The sequence below is a fragment of the Selaginella moellendorffii genome, unplaced genomic scaffold (assembly GCF_000143415.4).
Source record: "Selaginella moellendorffii unplaced genomic scaffold, v1.0 SELMOscaffold_10, whole genome shotgun sequence".
Classification (NCBI taxonomy): Eukaryota; Viridiplantae; Streptophyta; class Lycopodiopsida; order Selaginellales; family Selaginellaceae; genus Selaginella; species Selaginella moellendorffii.
In genome coordinates, this window is record NW_003314271.1 from 2,144,727 (window position 1) to 2,158,944 (window position 14,218).

The following is a 14,218-nucleotide window of genomic DNA, read 5'->3' on the forward strand; positions in this document are numbered from 1 at the left end:
TGCTGGCTGATCACAATCTCACAGGAATCAAATACTGGTGGAGTTATTTGCACCTGTGCGCACTGTACAAATCCTCCCCCAAAGGAGCTCATGTGGAAACCAAGAAATTCAGATTCTCGCCCTGAGAAAGGGGGATTTGGGATATCCAATGAAAGTGCTGGTGGATGTCTGCCATGATCACTTCTCCAGGACACCATGCGTAAACATCCTCAAGTCCATTATGATTTTCTTCGCCACCTTCCAGAAGTTCCAATCATTGTGCTTAAGGTGTTGTTAGTCCATAGACCATCCGAATTTTGTGATCACATCGTTTTCCTGTTCTGGAAACACAAAAACACCGTATATCATAGTATCATATCTGCTTTTATGCTGGAGAGAAAATTCAACTTCAATGTGTAGCAGCGTGTGTGATGTCACTGGAAAAGAAAAAAAAACGCTTAAATAAAAAGCACAGTGGCCCCTCCAATCATGAAATGAGAGAATTCCATCGATTCAATCCAGGCAAGCGAGGCACCACATACACACGTATAAAAAATCACACACGACATCTATATGATAAGATCTCATCACCTTTGACAACCAGACCTCAACTTACGATGGAATCACGTCACTGTTCTAGAGTGTGTTTGCCAACCAACACCAACGTCATGGTCCTCAAGAACACTGCTCCACTGAATCTTGGCCCCTCGCGCTTTCCACTGGGTGTGGAACTCAACTTGGGCTTTTTTTAATCGCTCGCCAGCGTGCGTGCCAAAGCTTTCTCGTTGGAAAAGTTCTGTATCAGGTTGGATGGTGTCCCTGGCCAGCCTTGCAATTCAACGAACTTGGTGAGAACGAGAGGCGAGCTGCGAATTAAAATACCTGCGTAGACCGTTTGTCGCTTGTACGTGATTGGAGCGCCAGCCGAGCTGAAAGGGCAAAAAAAGAGAGCAAAACAAAGGAAAACAGCGGAAAAAAAGTGAAGGAAAACGAGAGGCCCGACCCGGTCCCGAGCGAGCGAGCTAGATAGAGCTCTCTTTCTCCTTTTCGCGTCGCGAAAACTTGTCGCCTAGCGCGTCCAGTGCAGCTACACTGGACTGGACTGGACCCCCAATACCTGAATTCCTCAAACAAAACAAAAACAAATCTTACCGAGGCGGCCGCTTTCGCGTCGATACATTGCACTCTTCCAAAAACTAATCGCAACTTGGCTGGGGAACACGGAATGTAGCGAGGAAAACACTTGGAGCGAAGCCTCACCTACAGACAAAAAAAGAGAAAAAAGAGGAAAGTTTCCGCTAGCGTAGCTTGTTTGAGCTTACCACTGGAGTAGGAAGGATGGGATTCAATCGCCATCAGTATCAGCTTTTGGAGGATCAGGTTCAAAGAAACTTCTTCGTCCTTGTCCGCAATGACTAGCCAATCACGATTTACGATGTCCCTGCTATTCGGATGTGCACAGCAGCAAATCTTTGTAAGAGATTCATATATTACACAAGAAAACAGAAAAAAAAAAACAACAACAAGGCTCTATAAACCCTCTGGCTGGCTGCACCACTTTTGCGACACTCAAAAAAGCCAGAGGAATTAAACCCTCGCATACCTTTACGCGCAAGCCTATCCATACCAATCTCATTTGTTTTCGAACTTCAAGCCGTCCGCATTGGCATGGAAGAAGGTACTCTGGTTTTTCTGAATAAATCTGCGTAAAGACAAGAGCACTGTCAGTCAAATGAGCGGATGAACTGGAGATATACTTCAAAAGGTCCATCAGCTTTTGTTGTAGCTGAGAAGCTGCCTCCTCTTCCATATTTACATATTGAAGGAGCTCCGGAAGTTTCACTGCAACACACACAAGATTTGGTTGAATGATCCATAGCAAGACACGTAGAAAAGTACCAAACAAACGGAGAAAGTGTTCAGCTCCATACACAGCGGATGGCGTGGATGTGTTATTAGCAAAGACTTCTACATGTTGCTTACGTTCCTCCTTGTATAACAACATCAGAGGAAGAGCCTTGTCGAAATAAGAGCGAAGGCCATTAAGTATCTCAACCAGAGAGTCTCCCCTGTAAAACGATTAGTGTGGACTCATCCACCATAGAAAGCGAAGTGACGAGCTTACGGTTTTGTCTTAGTTTCTAGATATTTTTGCAATATCTCTTCGACGGAGGGACTTTTTGGTAGCTTGGCTAGCTGAAGCAAGCAAGAAAAAGGAAACACGTAAATTGTTATATCGCCAGGAAAAAATTAACTTTGCGGCTCTCTTACCTTGCTGCCTTGCGTAACAAGCTCGCAGTCCTCTATAAGAAGCTTTTTCAAAGCAGCTGGGAGTGAAAACTTTAGTGAGTTATCCTCACCATCTTTTTCCTGCGAAGGCCCCTCAATACACAAGTCTTAAAAGAGCAAAGAAAACAACCTCAGACTTGCGTTTCCTTCCTTTTGTAGCTGCCTCGCATCAACCTGGTACGTAAACGAGGTAAACTACTGCCGTGAATCTTACCAGTGCTTGTGGCTCCCTTTGGCTTTCCCTGAGCCATCCGTCCTTTCCCACGCTTGTCCGCAGCTTGCGTATTGACCAGATGCTTTTGTTTCTCCAAATTCTCTTCGTTCAGAGGCAGCAGACGCTCCTCCCCAATCCATTCGTCCCAGCTTCGAAAAACAAAAAAATAAACTCTCAGCTGCAAAATCACGAAGAACATCACGACAACTCACTTCTTACTCCATCCCTGTAACATACAACCCAGAGTTTCAACCTTTGAAAAACGCGAACAAGCAAAACAAAACTTACCAGGTAATGCACGAAGTATTTCCATTCGTTCTTTCGAAGCTCTGCCTTTTGAATCTACGAGTAGAAAAAAAAAAAAACACAATGAAAGAAAATCGAGAAAACCAAGAAAAAACTCTACCTTGGCTTCGTAAATGAGAGGCCCGTGGTAAGCAAGCACTTTGTCCCCATCCTTGAATTGGGTCATTGCGATTTCCTTCTCGCCAGTGGTATCTTCTTCCGCTGGAGCATCCAATGGAGCGCTCATTGTCAATCGAGGTAAAAACAAATCCCCTGCTAATCCGTTTAAATCCGGCCGGTCGGCTGTCCTTAAGCTGCTGTGAGGAAGATTACCTTAGATCGCACTCTCTGCCGCCATCGCTACCCTCCACTCCACAAGGAAACCTAAAATTCCCATTCCCTCTCTTGGAGAACCCTGATTTTACATTTGAATTTTAGTAATCGTTAACCGTTGGATGACCACGGCCGAGATCCTGCCACGTTGCACTAGAAACTCCTTTGAAAAAAAAAATTCTAGGGCATTGTCGGTGATCGTTTGCTTGCCCTGGAGCGACGATGGGCTATCTCTCCAATCGCGTCGATGAGGCGTCGCTCCAGCCCGGCGATCACATCTACTCCTGGCGATCCGGCTACGCCTACGCGCATCACGGTAAGCGCTCTCGAAAATCTAGGGTGTTTCCACCGCATTGCCACGATTCCTAGCTTAGAACTCGCGATCGTCGCTGTCTCACCTCTCTCCCAATTTCCAGGCATCTACATCGGCGAATCGCGCGTGATCCACTTCACCAGGGGCCGGGATCAAGAGATCGGCACGAATACCTTCCTGGACACGATAATCTCCAGCTCTGGCCCGGCTCCATCCACGGCTACTTGCGAAATCTGCGGCAACGAGCCAAACAGCCATGGCGTGATCAAATCGTGCCTTTCGTGCTTCCTCGCCGGCTGCCCGCTCTACAGATTCGAGTATAGCACCTCTCTCGCAACGTTCTTCGTCAAAATCCGTGGTGGTACGTGTAGTCTCGCCATTGCCGATGATCCCGAGCTGGTTCTCCACCGCGCGAACTATCTGCTAGAGAATGGTTTTGGGTGCTACCATATCTTCCGGAACAACTGCGAGGACTATGCGATCTACTGCAAGACGGGGCTTCTCGTCAAGGATAGAACTGCGATTGGTCGCAGTGGACAGGCGATTTCTTTCATCGGGCCCCCGGTTGCCGCCATCCTCTCGTCGCCATTCCGGTTCCTCATGTCCAGCCCGTGGGGATTTGCTCTCTCCACAGTCGGGGTCTACTACGCGAGCAAGTACGCGGCGGATGTTGGGATTAGGAACGACGTTGTCAAGGTTGCGGTGGAAGATCTGGCGATCAACGTGGATGTGGGATTGGAGCGGTGAAGATTCGGCGGTCTCCGAGTAAGAACTTTCATGTTTCTTTGAGATTTCAAGAGTGCTTTTGGTTTTCTTGTCCAGGTACTATGAGACCATCTATAAGTTTCGAGTAAGCCTGAAAAGTTTCGAGTTTCAAGAAAAGAGATCTCAAGTTTCTCTTTGTTTCTTCCAGGTGCCGTATATCATCAAGTTTCCTGGTAGACAGTAAGTTTCTATACTCTTTTATCAAGAGTTCTAAATGCCTGTTCCGCTGATTTTTTTCCCAGGTGCTTGCTTCCATCTAGAAACGACATGGTATTCAGTAAGCTATCAAGCTTTTCCAAGTCTAAGGAAGGATTAAAGTTTTGGTTTCTTGTCTTTCAGATACCACCGTATTGTTGTGATGTTATACTTCATATCGGGGTATGCCATTGTTATTTTCCATATGTAATATCAGTGTGTTCCAGTTGTCCAAAAAAATTTCTCAAAGCTTATCTCAAGCTGCTTTGTGCCGATCGAAAGAGGCTTTGCTCTTCCTCTCCTTTTTGCTGGGAGCTTCCAATCCCTGGCTGATCTTCCTCCAGCTCCTCACGACGATTGGGAGTGGAATGACGACCCAAATGCCATTCATGAAGATATAGTAGAACCAATAGTAGAGAAGCCCACCCTTGGAGAACTCTTTCCCGGCCAGGATTGGTTGGCCAAAGTAGACGATGTCCCCATAGAGCTGGCCCAGTGAGACCGCGAGCTGGAGCGTGTATTGGTAGGACTTTCTCTTCGCGATAGCGTATCTGGAAGAAAGAGAGAGATCCAAGAGTGAAAAAAACAAAGTTTTGATCGAGAGGAAGCTCACACTGCGAGTAGACACGCCGGCCCTGCTAGAACAGACGTGATTCCTTCCACGATAACAACGGTGGGATCACGAGCGCCATAGCGCGAATCGCCATTGTGGTATTCCTTCCCTGGAAATCGATCAAAGTGAAGCGAATCAATCGATAGGCGACGGATCTGGCGACGGATCTGGCGAGATCTATGGACTTACAGACTTCGGAGAGGAAGCAAATCTCCTTTTGCTTGTAGAAATCCGGGGTGAAGACGAAGTAGCCCTCGAGGATGATGTGCGTGAGGCCCGAGAATGCGAACCAGCACATAAGCAATCGATCCGTGGCGCCGAGGTAGCGATATTTCCCTGCAGAGAAGCGCGCGCTAGATCGGTCAATCAATCTTTCTCACAAAACTTAACTCGAAAGAATCCAGATCGAGGCGATGACCAGCGCCGACGCCGATCCATACACCGCGAGAATCGAAGCAATCGACAGTTGCGCGGGGACGAACCCCGGGACTGTCTCCTCCATGGCGATGAAAGATCTATCCGATAATTTCTACCGTACAGCCAGGGTTTTCCAAACTAGTATGTTCGTACAAAAAGTCAACACTTTCGTACAAATTCACCTAGGGTTCGTCAAACAGTTCGAATGAAAAGTTGAAGTTTCGTACACTAGGAATCGTCAGAAACTTGGGAGATATATTCCATGCATAATCACTCCGTACTCCAGTGTTTTGTATGTACAGTTACCGTACGGATGGTGCTCACAGCCAGCCTCGCTTCTTTGGGCACCACTTTAGCTGCCTCCACTCCACCGTCTTCTCGGCGCGCTCCTCCGGACTCAAGAACTTAAACGAGCTCCAATCGCTCATCACCCCGCGCAAGTCCTCGAGCTTCTTGTCCAGCCCCTTGCAGCAATTCGAGTGGATCGTGCACACCGTCGCCGGCCTGCTCGTCCCGATCTCGCAGAAGTTTGCAAACACCTTGGTGCTCAGGAACCGGATGCGGAGGCCGAGGCTGGCGAACCGGGGCGTGAGCTTGATCTTGTCCAGGACTTCCTGGTCGTGCTTGCCCAGGAACGCGAGCCGCGACTGGTACCAGAGCTTGTAGAAGGCGATGGTGCGGGGATTGGACTTTACGTGGACGAAGCCCCCGTTGGGACTGTTGGAGAGATCGGTGGCGTTGCCATTGTAGTGGTCGCAGGCGATCTCAAAGTCGGTGTTTCGAGAGAAGTGGTCGAAGGGATCGCGGAACCACAGGATGTCCGCGTCCTGGAACGTCGAAAAACCACATATAAGTCAAGGAAAAACGCTGCCGTACAAAACAACGAGAAGAAGAAGAAAGAAAAAAATAATAAAGCGACGACTTACGGAGAAGACGAAGTTGTAGCCGAGCTCGAGCACGCGGCGGAGGAAATCGATCCGGCTCCACATCATCTTGAGATAGTCCGAGGAGCGGAAGAATTTCTCGCCGCGGAAATCCACCCCGGGTGTCTTGAGCACGAAGCAAAAGCTGTGGATGTCGCGGCAGCGCCGGTACGCGACCTCGTCCAGCGCCACGATGAGCAAGTGATCCAGCAGCGGCCGGGTCCCGGTGCCGATGCGGAAGCTCTTGAGGAAGAGATCGATCATGCTCTGGTCCCGCGACCACGCCTCGTTGAGCGTGGTGAGGATCACCGTCTTGTTCCGGAACGCGGTCGCATTGAGCAGCTGCCGGAGCTCCCGCAGCTCATCGCTGCTCTGGAAACAAACACCGAAATTCTCAGCCCCAAAGATCGCGAGGACTCTAGCTATGGCGAGGATATTTCGAGATCTCCAAGCGAAATCTCGAGAGATTTCGCGAGAATCGAGTAATTTAGAGGGAGCGCGCGTGATCTAGAGAGCGCGCGGCGAGAGAGCGGCCACTTACAAAGGTGTGATTGAGATTCTCGACCGTGTTGCCCCATCCAAAGACGCGGTGGAAGGATCCCGACCAGGACGACTCCGAGAGCAGCGCATAGGCCGGATTGGACCGGAAGAGCGCGTAGGGCGCGACGAGGAGGCTGATGACGATGAGCAGCAGGACGATCCATCTGTGGTTCTTCGAACAGTGATCCACATTCTCCATCGAAAGGGTTTAATGCCCAGTAAACCCTAGATTATATTCCTCTCTGCACGGAAGCATATTCACGACACGTGGTGGAATATCCCGTGCCTGACCTTCGTTGCTATTTCTCAAAAGACTTTCCAGAGTGAGATGGGGTTTTGAAATTTAGGGTTCCTGGCTAGCGGAATGGCGTGAATGCGCCTTCTACAATGCCGGATCCGGTGCCGCCCCAGCACAATCGTTGAGCGCAGGCTAGAACTAGATCGTTTCTCGTGGTTTCAGCATGGAAATCCCGCCGCGGCGAGCATCCCGGCGCTGCTGATCGCTCTCAAGGCCTGCGGCATCGCAAGGGAGGTCCAATCCGGGAGGAAAATCCACTGGGACTCGGCCAGGAGCGGCCTTGGCTCGGCGATTCGCGTGGCAAATACGCTGATTTCTATGTACGCGAGGTGTGGAAGCATTGTGGAAGCCAAGCGCGTCTTCGATGGAATGGAAGCGCCCGACACTGTCTCGTGGAACGCTCTCATCCAGGGATACGCTACAAGTGGTGAGGATGATCAAGCGTTACAGCTTTTTTTCCAGGCTCGGGGCAGTGGTTTAGTGGATTCTCGGACTCACGTCTTTACTCTCATGGCCTGCTCCGCCATGGCCGAGAAAGAGGAGTTCACTTTCATCGATGGAAGGTTTTTAAAGGTGAAGTCTCTCCGCTTGGGCTTGGCTGTTCACTCTCACGCTCGCGACTTGGGTTGTGACGCAGATATCTACGTTGCTGGAACGCTGGTGGATATGTACTCCAAGTGTGGAAGCATGGAGAACGCTGTCAGTGTGTTCGAGAGCATGGTAAATCCAGACGTAGTTCTTTGGACAGCTCTGATTCTGGGATTTTCAGAGAACGGGCAACCCGAGGTAGCGCTCGACTTTTTCCAGCGCATGCAACGAGAAGGCTATGAACCAAATGCTCGAACTTTCGTGGCGGCATTGGTGGCTTGTGTGGAAATGACGCTGAAACACAGAGGGAAGCAGGGAGAAAAGGTGGTGAAGGCGAAGTGCTTGGAAATTGGGAAACATCTCCATTCTCAGGCTGCGAGAAGGGAATTGGACTCGGAGCTTTTCGTGGCTAGCAGCTTGATAGATATGTACTCCAAGTGTGGGAGCGTTGGGGAGGCTTGGAAGGCTTTCAGCGGTATCAAGAGGCACGACGTGGTTTCGTGGACGACAATGATTCTGGGATACGCAGAGAATGGCGATGGGAAAAGAGCTTTGGAGCTCTTCGAGCTGATGCAAGCTAGAGGGTGCTCACCAAACACCCAGACTTATCTTGCGGCGCTGCTGGCTTGTACAACTATAGTCTCCAGCACAGAAAAACGAAGTGATGCCGAGATGAAGCTCCTCAAATTTGAGTGTCTGGAGAAAGCTATGGGGATCCACTCTCGAGCACTCCAAACCGATATCTTTGTGGAGAATGGGCTCCTGGATCTTTACGCCAAGTGTGGAAACATGCTCGACGCCCGGAAAGTCTTTGACATGATGAAGTGTCACAACGTGGTTTCCTGGAGTGCTCTCATCCATGGCTATGCACAAGACGAGCATGAAAGCGAGCTGGCTTTTGGGATGTTTGCGGCAATGAAGGACTCGGGTGGCTGCTTGCCGGATGCTCAAGTTTACGTCGCTGTGCTTGTGGCATGTAGTAATGCGGCAGGCTTCGACACAGGGAAAACTCTCCACGCAGAAATTTGCAAGCAGGGACACGAAAGCAACGAGTTTGTAGGGAATTCTCTGGTGGATTTCTACGGTAGGAACGGCCGTGTCGACAAAGCTGAGCAGGTCTTTGATTCGATGCCAAACAAGGACTTGGTGTCGTGGAGTTCACTGCTAGCAGGATTTAGTCGCCTGGGAGATGCTACCAGAGTTTTCCAGCTCTTCTCGGAGATGCGTGAAGCAGGAGTTCAAGCAAACGCTGTGACTTTCCAATCGGTGTTGTCGGCATGCAGCCACGCTGGGCTTGTCGAAAAAGGGAAGAAGTGCTTCAAAAGCATGGATCTGGAATACGGGGTCAAGCCAGGGATAGAACACTACCAGTGCATGATCGACTTGCTGGGGCGTGCGAGCCATCTGGAAGAAGCTCTGGCTATGGTGAAAGGCATGCCTTACGAAGCGAATGTGATCACCTGGACGACGGTGCTGGGTGCCTGCGAGAAGTGGAAGAATGTGGAGATTGGCCGAGCGGCGTTTAACTCGCTGCTGGAGCTGGACGAGCAGCGTGGTGCTGCTTACGCTTTGATGGCCAACTTGTATGAGCGCTGGAATGTTGGAGAGAAGCAGCGCGAGACTGGAAGAGATCTACAAAGCTGACGTGAAGGTGAGTAACTCTTTTCCTCGTCTCTTTCATGCAGTTGTTCTAAGCTTTGCTGCTTCCTCCAGACTTGATTGATCCATGGAAAAGGTACCAAGTTCTTCGTTTTGTCTAAGTATCAGAGCTCATACTTCTCTTGCAGATGCGCATAAAGAATGAAAGAATGCGTTGCGTGACGTGCTGAGAGAGACTACCACGGCCGATATAATTCCTCCAATCCCGCCTATATGATCGGTACTGGAAATTCGAAGAACCAAACGGAGGTAAAGCTCGTGTCTTTGTTTATAATTCCAGGTGTGTGTGTGTGTGTGTGTGTGTGTGTGTTTTTCTCTTTTTTTTTGATGGATTTAGGCGTGGCATCCCATACGTATGTGTGTCCTCTTCGTCTAACGTGCTATTGTTTTTTTCTTGCCAGCCAAAAGTCTACAATTGCTCAAACACTGTTCCAAATTTATACACCTTGCATCTTAGGATGCATAGCACATATTTGCGTATGATAGTTTTTCTATTAGTTGTGAATATGCCTGTTTTATTTTTGTCACTAAATTTGAATTTGATCAAGACGATTGGTTAGAATGTATGTGTTAGAAGAATTTGCCAGGATGTCTTTTCGAAAGTTACGTGTAGTTTGGAAAGTTGAGCAAATAAGATCTCCTTTGCTTGAATTTTCAACGAATCTCTCCTGGAATCTTTCCTTTCCAAAGAGAGTTTTGTCTTTGATTTTTTACCCTGTGTTGTTAGCTTGCCACCATTGGTAGAAAATTAAGGCCAAACTAGCCGTACAGATCCAACGCGATAAAATTATTAAGATTTACCTTAGTTAGGGGATTTTATTAAGCATAATGTATGATGTTTAGGCATCCATGTATGTGTTAGCCGCACACATAGTAGTCGGGGAGAGGCTTTGGGCCAAGGCTAGGGTTTGGTGTATCGAACGCAGTGGCTCAATCGGGGGATGGCGAGCTCCAGGGCGTCGTCGCAGGTGAGCGCCTCCACTTGCTGGCAGCGATGGCGGATTCGTGAGCTCACCGGCGGCTCTCTCAGCTGCTTTTGCCCTTTTTTCGACGCTTCCAATCTGCATTCGCTCGAATCGGTCCCCTTGCGCGCCGGGGAGAAGGAGGTAGCTTGATCTTCCCCCTTGTTCTTGGATTTCTTCCTCTCTCTCTTTCTCTCGCGATATTTCTCCACCCCCAAGCTTTGATTCGTCCCCGCCCTCCCTCTTGCGCTCGCCTTTTTCCTTTCCCCTGAGAAATCTCCCTCGATCTGGCTCTGGAGCCGCGCCTCCAATGTGAGGGGGTGCCAAGGCCCGAGACGAAGAAGAATTTGATGGCGGCGGCCGTGGAAGCGTCCGCTGGCTCTTCGGCTGAATCAGCAAAGATGGTGGAGTCTGGGGGCAAGGGTTCGTCCAAAGCGCCGCCAGGGCTTAGCATTAGCACCCCAAAGGGCGCATGGTCTCAGGTGGTCCGCGGGAGCCATCCAAGCAACATGGAGGGCGAGAACACGAGCGGCGCCGCCGCCGCCACCGTCACTAGTCCTCAGGGTGGCCAGGAATCGCCGGGCACTGGGGTGGAAGCTAGCAGCGCTGCCACCACCCCGACCAAGCCTGTGAAGCAAGCGTGGAAGAAGCCTACGAGTCCCAAGGATTCTCCCGCAGGGCCAGTTATGGGAGCTGTTTCTTGGCCAGCGCTGGGCGATACCGCGGAGCAGAAGTCATCTCTGGCTGCTACTCCAGAGGCTCAAAGCGATTACCAGGTAGTGTTTCCTTGTTTCCTTCGTATTTTTATTGAGCTAGCTACGGTAGTGCCTGGTTGAGCTGATTCGGTTTTCTCGCTTGCATGGCAGCTCCCAACATCGCCTACCGTTACCGCTGCTGCCGCCGACGCGAGCAAGCTGAAGGGAAAGAAGCTTGCAGCTCAATCGACGCCTTTGAACTCCGAAACGAATTCTTTCGTTCCGAGTGTGGAGCGGGCTTCGAAGTTTAATACGGAGTATTCGAAGCCCAGTGCTGGAGGAGGAGGAGGTCTTGGGACCGAGAGAGTTACTCCTAGAACTTTTCATCAGCAAGGAAACAGTGGAAGCTATCAGGGGAATCGGCGGAACCCAAGGGAACCCAGACCGAACAACAACTGGAATCCTCAACGAAACAACTATGGATATAATCGTCTGGGTCCGAGGCATTATCCGCCTCCTCAAGCTACCTACGTGAATGTGAATCCTGGATTTCCTCCTACAGGTTTGAAGCTCTCACTTTGTTTTCGCATCTCTGAGGTGGTGTTCTGTTCTTTCACGCAGGAGCGATGTATTATCTTTCGCCAACCGCTGCAAATCCCATGCACGGTCCTGGATTTTATGCCGCTCCAACTCCACTTGTACCCGTCCCCGACCATGCGTCTCTCAGACAAATGCTGGTCAAACAGATCGAATACTACTTTAGGTGCTCAGGACTTATCTCTCTTTCCGTAAACCAACTTTTCGCCTTTCTTTGCAGTGTTGAGAACTTGTGCCGTGACATATTTCTTCGCTCGAATATGGATCATCAAGGCTTTATACCAGTTTCAACGATCGCATCTTTCAATAGAGTGAGTTTGTTTTTCGTGCTACGGGATCAAAGCTAACTTTGATGATGCTCAGGTGCGGTCCTTGACGTCGGACACGAGCATTATTCTGGATGCTCTACGGAATTCCGCGGTGGTCGAAGTCCAGGTACGTGCTATCCGCTGCATTCAAGTCTCTGACTATGTTGCGTCAGGGGGATAGACTTCGGAAGAGACACGATGGAGCGTCCTGGGCGCTCCCTGCAGACAATTCGCATATGGTACCCACTCGATATGTGTACGAAGCCGTGGCAACTGGAGCGGAAGAACACACATTTCAGGGCGTGAGAAACGGCGACATTGAACAGATCCCAAACCACGCCCCGAAACCGAAGGCTGGTGGTCTAACAAACGCGTTTGCAGGCAGTAGCTCTGCTAACAACATGGATCAGACCTTCAAGATGGACGAGGAGTTTGACCACTCGGATACGTACAGGTAGTACTTCTTTTTTATAAACTTGTTTATGCCCAGTTTGATATTCAGCCACGATGACGGCGAGGAAGATGATTCGGATGTGAAAGATCACGATGTTCAACGATTATTTATTGTGACTCAGGTAGGCATTTGTTTATGTCCGTTGTTGTATGATTGTTTTTTTTTAAATTCTCGTTCACAGAAAGGCAAGAACATCAGAAGTTCTGAGAGCGGACAGTGGAAGGAAGGACTTCCAGATGATTTAGCTGAACTTATTAATGACGGGCTGTACTACTACGAACAGGTCTGTTGTTCATTTCCATGTGTGTGTTGTAATCTCCTGGAGATTGGAATTCAGAAGCTATCGAAGGAGGAAGCAAGTGTAGGATCAATTCCCACAGCGGAGGCGAATGGCAAATTGCGAACGAGCTCGCGTCCTGGTCGGCAGCGATTGTTTCCTTCGAAGGATCGAAAGCACTATGCAGAGAGTCCTCCGAGTGATTCTGTTGGGTTCTTTTTCGGTACGACACCAGCAGACGTTCAAAGGTTCGATTATTTTTATTTCTGTACTTTTCATGTCAGCTGAGGCGTTTAACTCGTGGGCTTCAGTGTCTCGGCGTCGATTGCTACTTTGTCCGCTGCTAGCCCACCTGTGGGGTCGATACCGAAGCCTTTTCCACGTTTCCAACATCCGAGTCATGCTCTGCTTGAGGACAATGGCTTCAAGCAGCAAAAGTAAGTGTCTTGCAGTTAGCTTATCTATCTTAATCTACAATTCCAGGTACATCAAGTTTTTCAAGCGTTGCATGGCGGACCGCAAGCGAGTCGGCATGGGTTGCAGTGAGGTAAGGCACCTGTTTCTATGATTTTGCGTTCATCACAATGCCCGTGTGGTGGCTGTAGGAAATGAACACCCTCTTCAGATTTTGGTGCTATTTTCTGCGCACGAATTTCAATCGTGTAATGTACAAACATTTTCGTAGTTTGGCTGAGGAAGAGTTTCAAGCAGGCTTTAGTTACGGCATGGAGTGCCTTTTCAGATTCTACAGGTTCGATGCTCGTTCTCAAGTTTCTGAACTAAAAGCTTTGTGATTTCAGTTATGGGCTGGAGCAGAAGTTCAAGCAAGACCTGTACGAAGATTTTGAGCAGCTGACGCTGCAGACTTACAAGCAGGGTAGCCTTTACGGCCTCGAGAAATACTGGTAAATACGATTTGAGTGTAGAGAAGCGAGTTTTGATGGATCAAATGTGCAGGGCTTTCCATTTCTATCGCGAGAAGAGCAGTAAGAACGCCAGCTCCGGAGTCGAAACGTTGAGCAAGCATCCGGAGCTAGAGCGGCTGTTGAGCACCGAGTTTCGGACGCTGGAAGATTTCCAGCGAGCAAAGGGTGTGGCGGTGCCTCCTCCGGCACCGTCGGTGGAGAAGTATGGAGTGGTGGCCAACGCGAATGGCTGGTAAGCAAAACGAAGGTCCATCTCCTCTTTGGAAGAGCTCAAATCAAGAGAGAAGCAGCAATCCATCACCAGGCAGAGAAAAGATCGATCGTCTTCGTCTTCGTCATTGGAGTTCGTCTGATTCTCTGGAATAAAATCGCGGCGGCGAAGAAGAAGAAAGAACAAAGAAGAAAGAAATTTGGTGGTGGCTTTGTGTTTTTTGGGGAGGTGACAGTGCTTGTTTTAGGCGAAAGTTTGTGAGGACGATTTCACTACTCGGCAAAAAGAAAAAAAAAAGAAAACAAAAAAAGAAGAAAAATCGATGAAAAAGAAGGGCTTAAAGAAAATTAAAGTGGGTTTGCGTAATTTCCGAAAAG

At 49.3% G+C, this 14,218-nt stretch overlaps 6 protein-coding genes across 12 annotated transcripts; 3 read left to right on the forward strand and 3 right to left on the reverse strand.

Moving 5' to 3' along the window:
• Positions 1-344: 344 nt before the first annotated feature.
• On the reverse strand, positions 345-3,156 carry LOC9650332 (protein MRG1). 5 transcript variants are annotated; one of them, XR_002992146.1, is made up of 15 exons: positions 3,101-3,156; positions 2,889-3,040; positions 2,771-2,824; positions 2,695-2,708; positions 2,483-2,631; positions 2,399-2,427; positions 2,251-2,349; positions 2,105-2,175; positions 1,879-2,048; positions 1,737-1,821; positions 1,583-1,681; positions 1,302-1,420; positions 862-1,239; positions 596-807; positions 345-416 (listed from the first exon to the last, which is right to left on the reverse strand). XR_002992146.1 is itself a non-coding variant. In XM_002968495.2 (11 exons), exons 2-11 carry the CDS (start codon positions 3,012-3,014, stop codon positions 1,612-1,614), a joined length of 867 nt encoding a protein of 288 aa, XP_002968541.1. In that variant the 5' UTR covers positions 3,015-3,040; positions 3,101-3,156; the 3' UTR covers positions 1,437-1,611. The 5 variants fall into 5 exon arrangements, 1 of the variants encoding a protein (XP_002968541.1); XR_002992148.1 differs by lacking the exon at positions 345-416 and having other exon boundaries at positions 467-807; positions 2,889-2,989; XR_002992145.1 differs by lacking the exon at positions 345-416 and having other exon boundaries at positions 467-807.
• A 119-nt stretch (positions 3,157-3,275) lies between these two features.
• LOC9650333 lies at positions 3,276-4,625 on the forward strand. Its single transcript, XM_024673259.1, has 6 exons — positions 3,276-3,416; positions 3,517-4,178; positions 4,236-4,263; positions 4,327-4,358; positions 4,421-4,455; positions 4,518-4,625. Exons 1-2 carry the CDS (start codon positions 3,323-3,325, stop codon positions 4,158-4,160), a joined length of 738 nt encoding a protein of 245 aa, XP_024529027.1. The 5' UTR covers positions 3,276-3,322; the 3' UTR covers positions 4,161-4,178; positions 4,236-4,263; positions 4,327-4,358; positions 4,421-4,455; positions 4,518-4,625.
• Positions 4,552-5,556, reverse strand: LOC9631416 (probable 3-beta-hydroxysteroid-Delta(8),Delta(7)-isomerase). The gene is made up of 4 exons (XM_024673260.1): positions 5,377-5,556; positions 5,176-5,322; positions 4,987-5,095; positions 4,552-4,924 (listed from the first exon to the last, which is right to left on the reverse strand). The coding sequence occupies exons 1-4, from the start codon at positions 5,486-5,488 to the stop codon at positions 4,630-4,632; spliced, it is 663 nt and encodes a 220-aa protein (XP_024529028.1). The 5' UTR covers positions 5,489-5,556; the 3' UTR covers positions 4,552-4,629.
• An 82-nt stretch (positions 5,557-5,638) lies between these two features.
• Positions 5,639-7,094, reverse strand: LOC112345802 (uncharacterized protein At4g15970-like). The gene is made up of 3 exons (XM_024673258.1): positions 6,868-7,094; positions 6,330-6,698; positions 5,639-6,230 (listed from the first exon to the last, which is right to left on the reverse strand). Exons 1-3 carry the CDS (start codon positions 7,063-7,065, stop codon positions 5,724-5,726), a joined length of 1,074 nt encoding a protein of 357 aa, XP_024529026.1. The 5' UTR covers positions 7,066-7,094; the 3' UTR covers positions 5,639-5,723.
• A 106-nt stretch (positions 7,095-7,200) lies between these two features.
• Positions 7,201-10,062, forward strand: LOC112345864 (pentatricopeptide repeat-containing protein At3g26782, mitochondrial-like). Of its 2 annotated transcripts, XR_002992208.1 has the most exons (6): positions 7,201-7,737; positions 7,802-7,884; positions 7,934-9,403; positions 9,466-9,487; positions 9,540-9,660; positions 9,813-10,062. XR_002992208.1 is itself a non-coding variant. In XM_024673469.1 (5 exons), the coding sequence occupies exon 3, from the start codon at positions 7,975-7,977 to the stop codon at positions 9,394-9,396; it is 1,422 nt and encodes a 473-aa protein (XP_024529237.1). In that variant the 5' UTR covers positions 7,201-7,737; positions 7,802-7,884; positions 7,934-7,974; the 3' UTR covers positions 9,397-9,403; positions 9,466-9,487; positions 9,540-10,062. The 2 variants fall into 2 exon arrangements, 1 of the variants encoding a protein (XP_024529237.1); XM_024673469.1 differs by having other exon boundaries at positions 9,540-10,062.
• A 215-nt stretch (positions 10,063-10,277) lies between these two features.
• Positions 10,278-14,154, forward strand: LOC9631417 (la-related protein 1A). 2 transcript variants are annotated; one of them, XM_024673011.1, is made up of 14 exons: positions 10,278-11,149; positions 11,240-11,630; positions 11,690-11,831; positions 11,886-11,976; positions 12,029-12,100; positions 12,147-12,427; positions 12,476-12,548; positions 12,609-12,710; positions 12,765-12,952; positions 13,016-13,141; positions 13,188-13,251; positions 13,310-13,455; positions 13,505-13,609; positions 13,662-14,154. In XM_024673011.1, the coding sequence occupies exons 1-14, from the start codon at positions 10,724-10,726 to the stop codon at positions 13,864-13,866; spliced, it is 2,412 nt and encodes an 803-aa protein (XP_024528779.1). In that variant the 5' UTR covers positions 10,278-10,723; the 3' UTR covers positions 13,867-14,154. The 2 variants fall into 2 exon arrangements, with proteins under 2 accessions (XP_024528779.1, XP_002968242.2); XM_002968196.2 differs by having other exon boundaries at positions 12,768-12,952.
• The last annotated feature ends 64 nt before the right edge of the window (positions 14,155-14,218 follow it).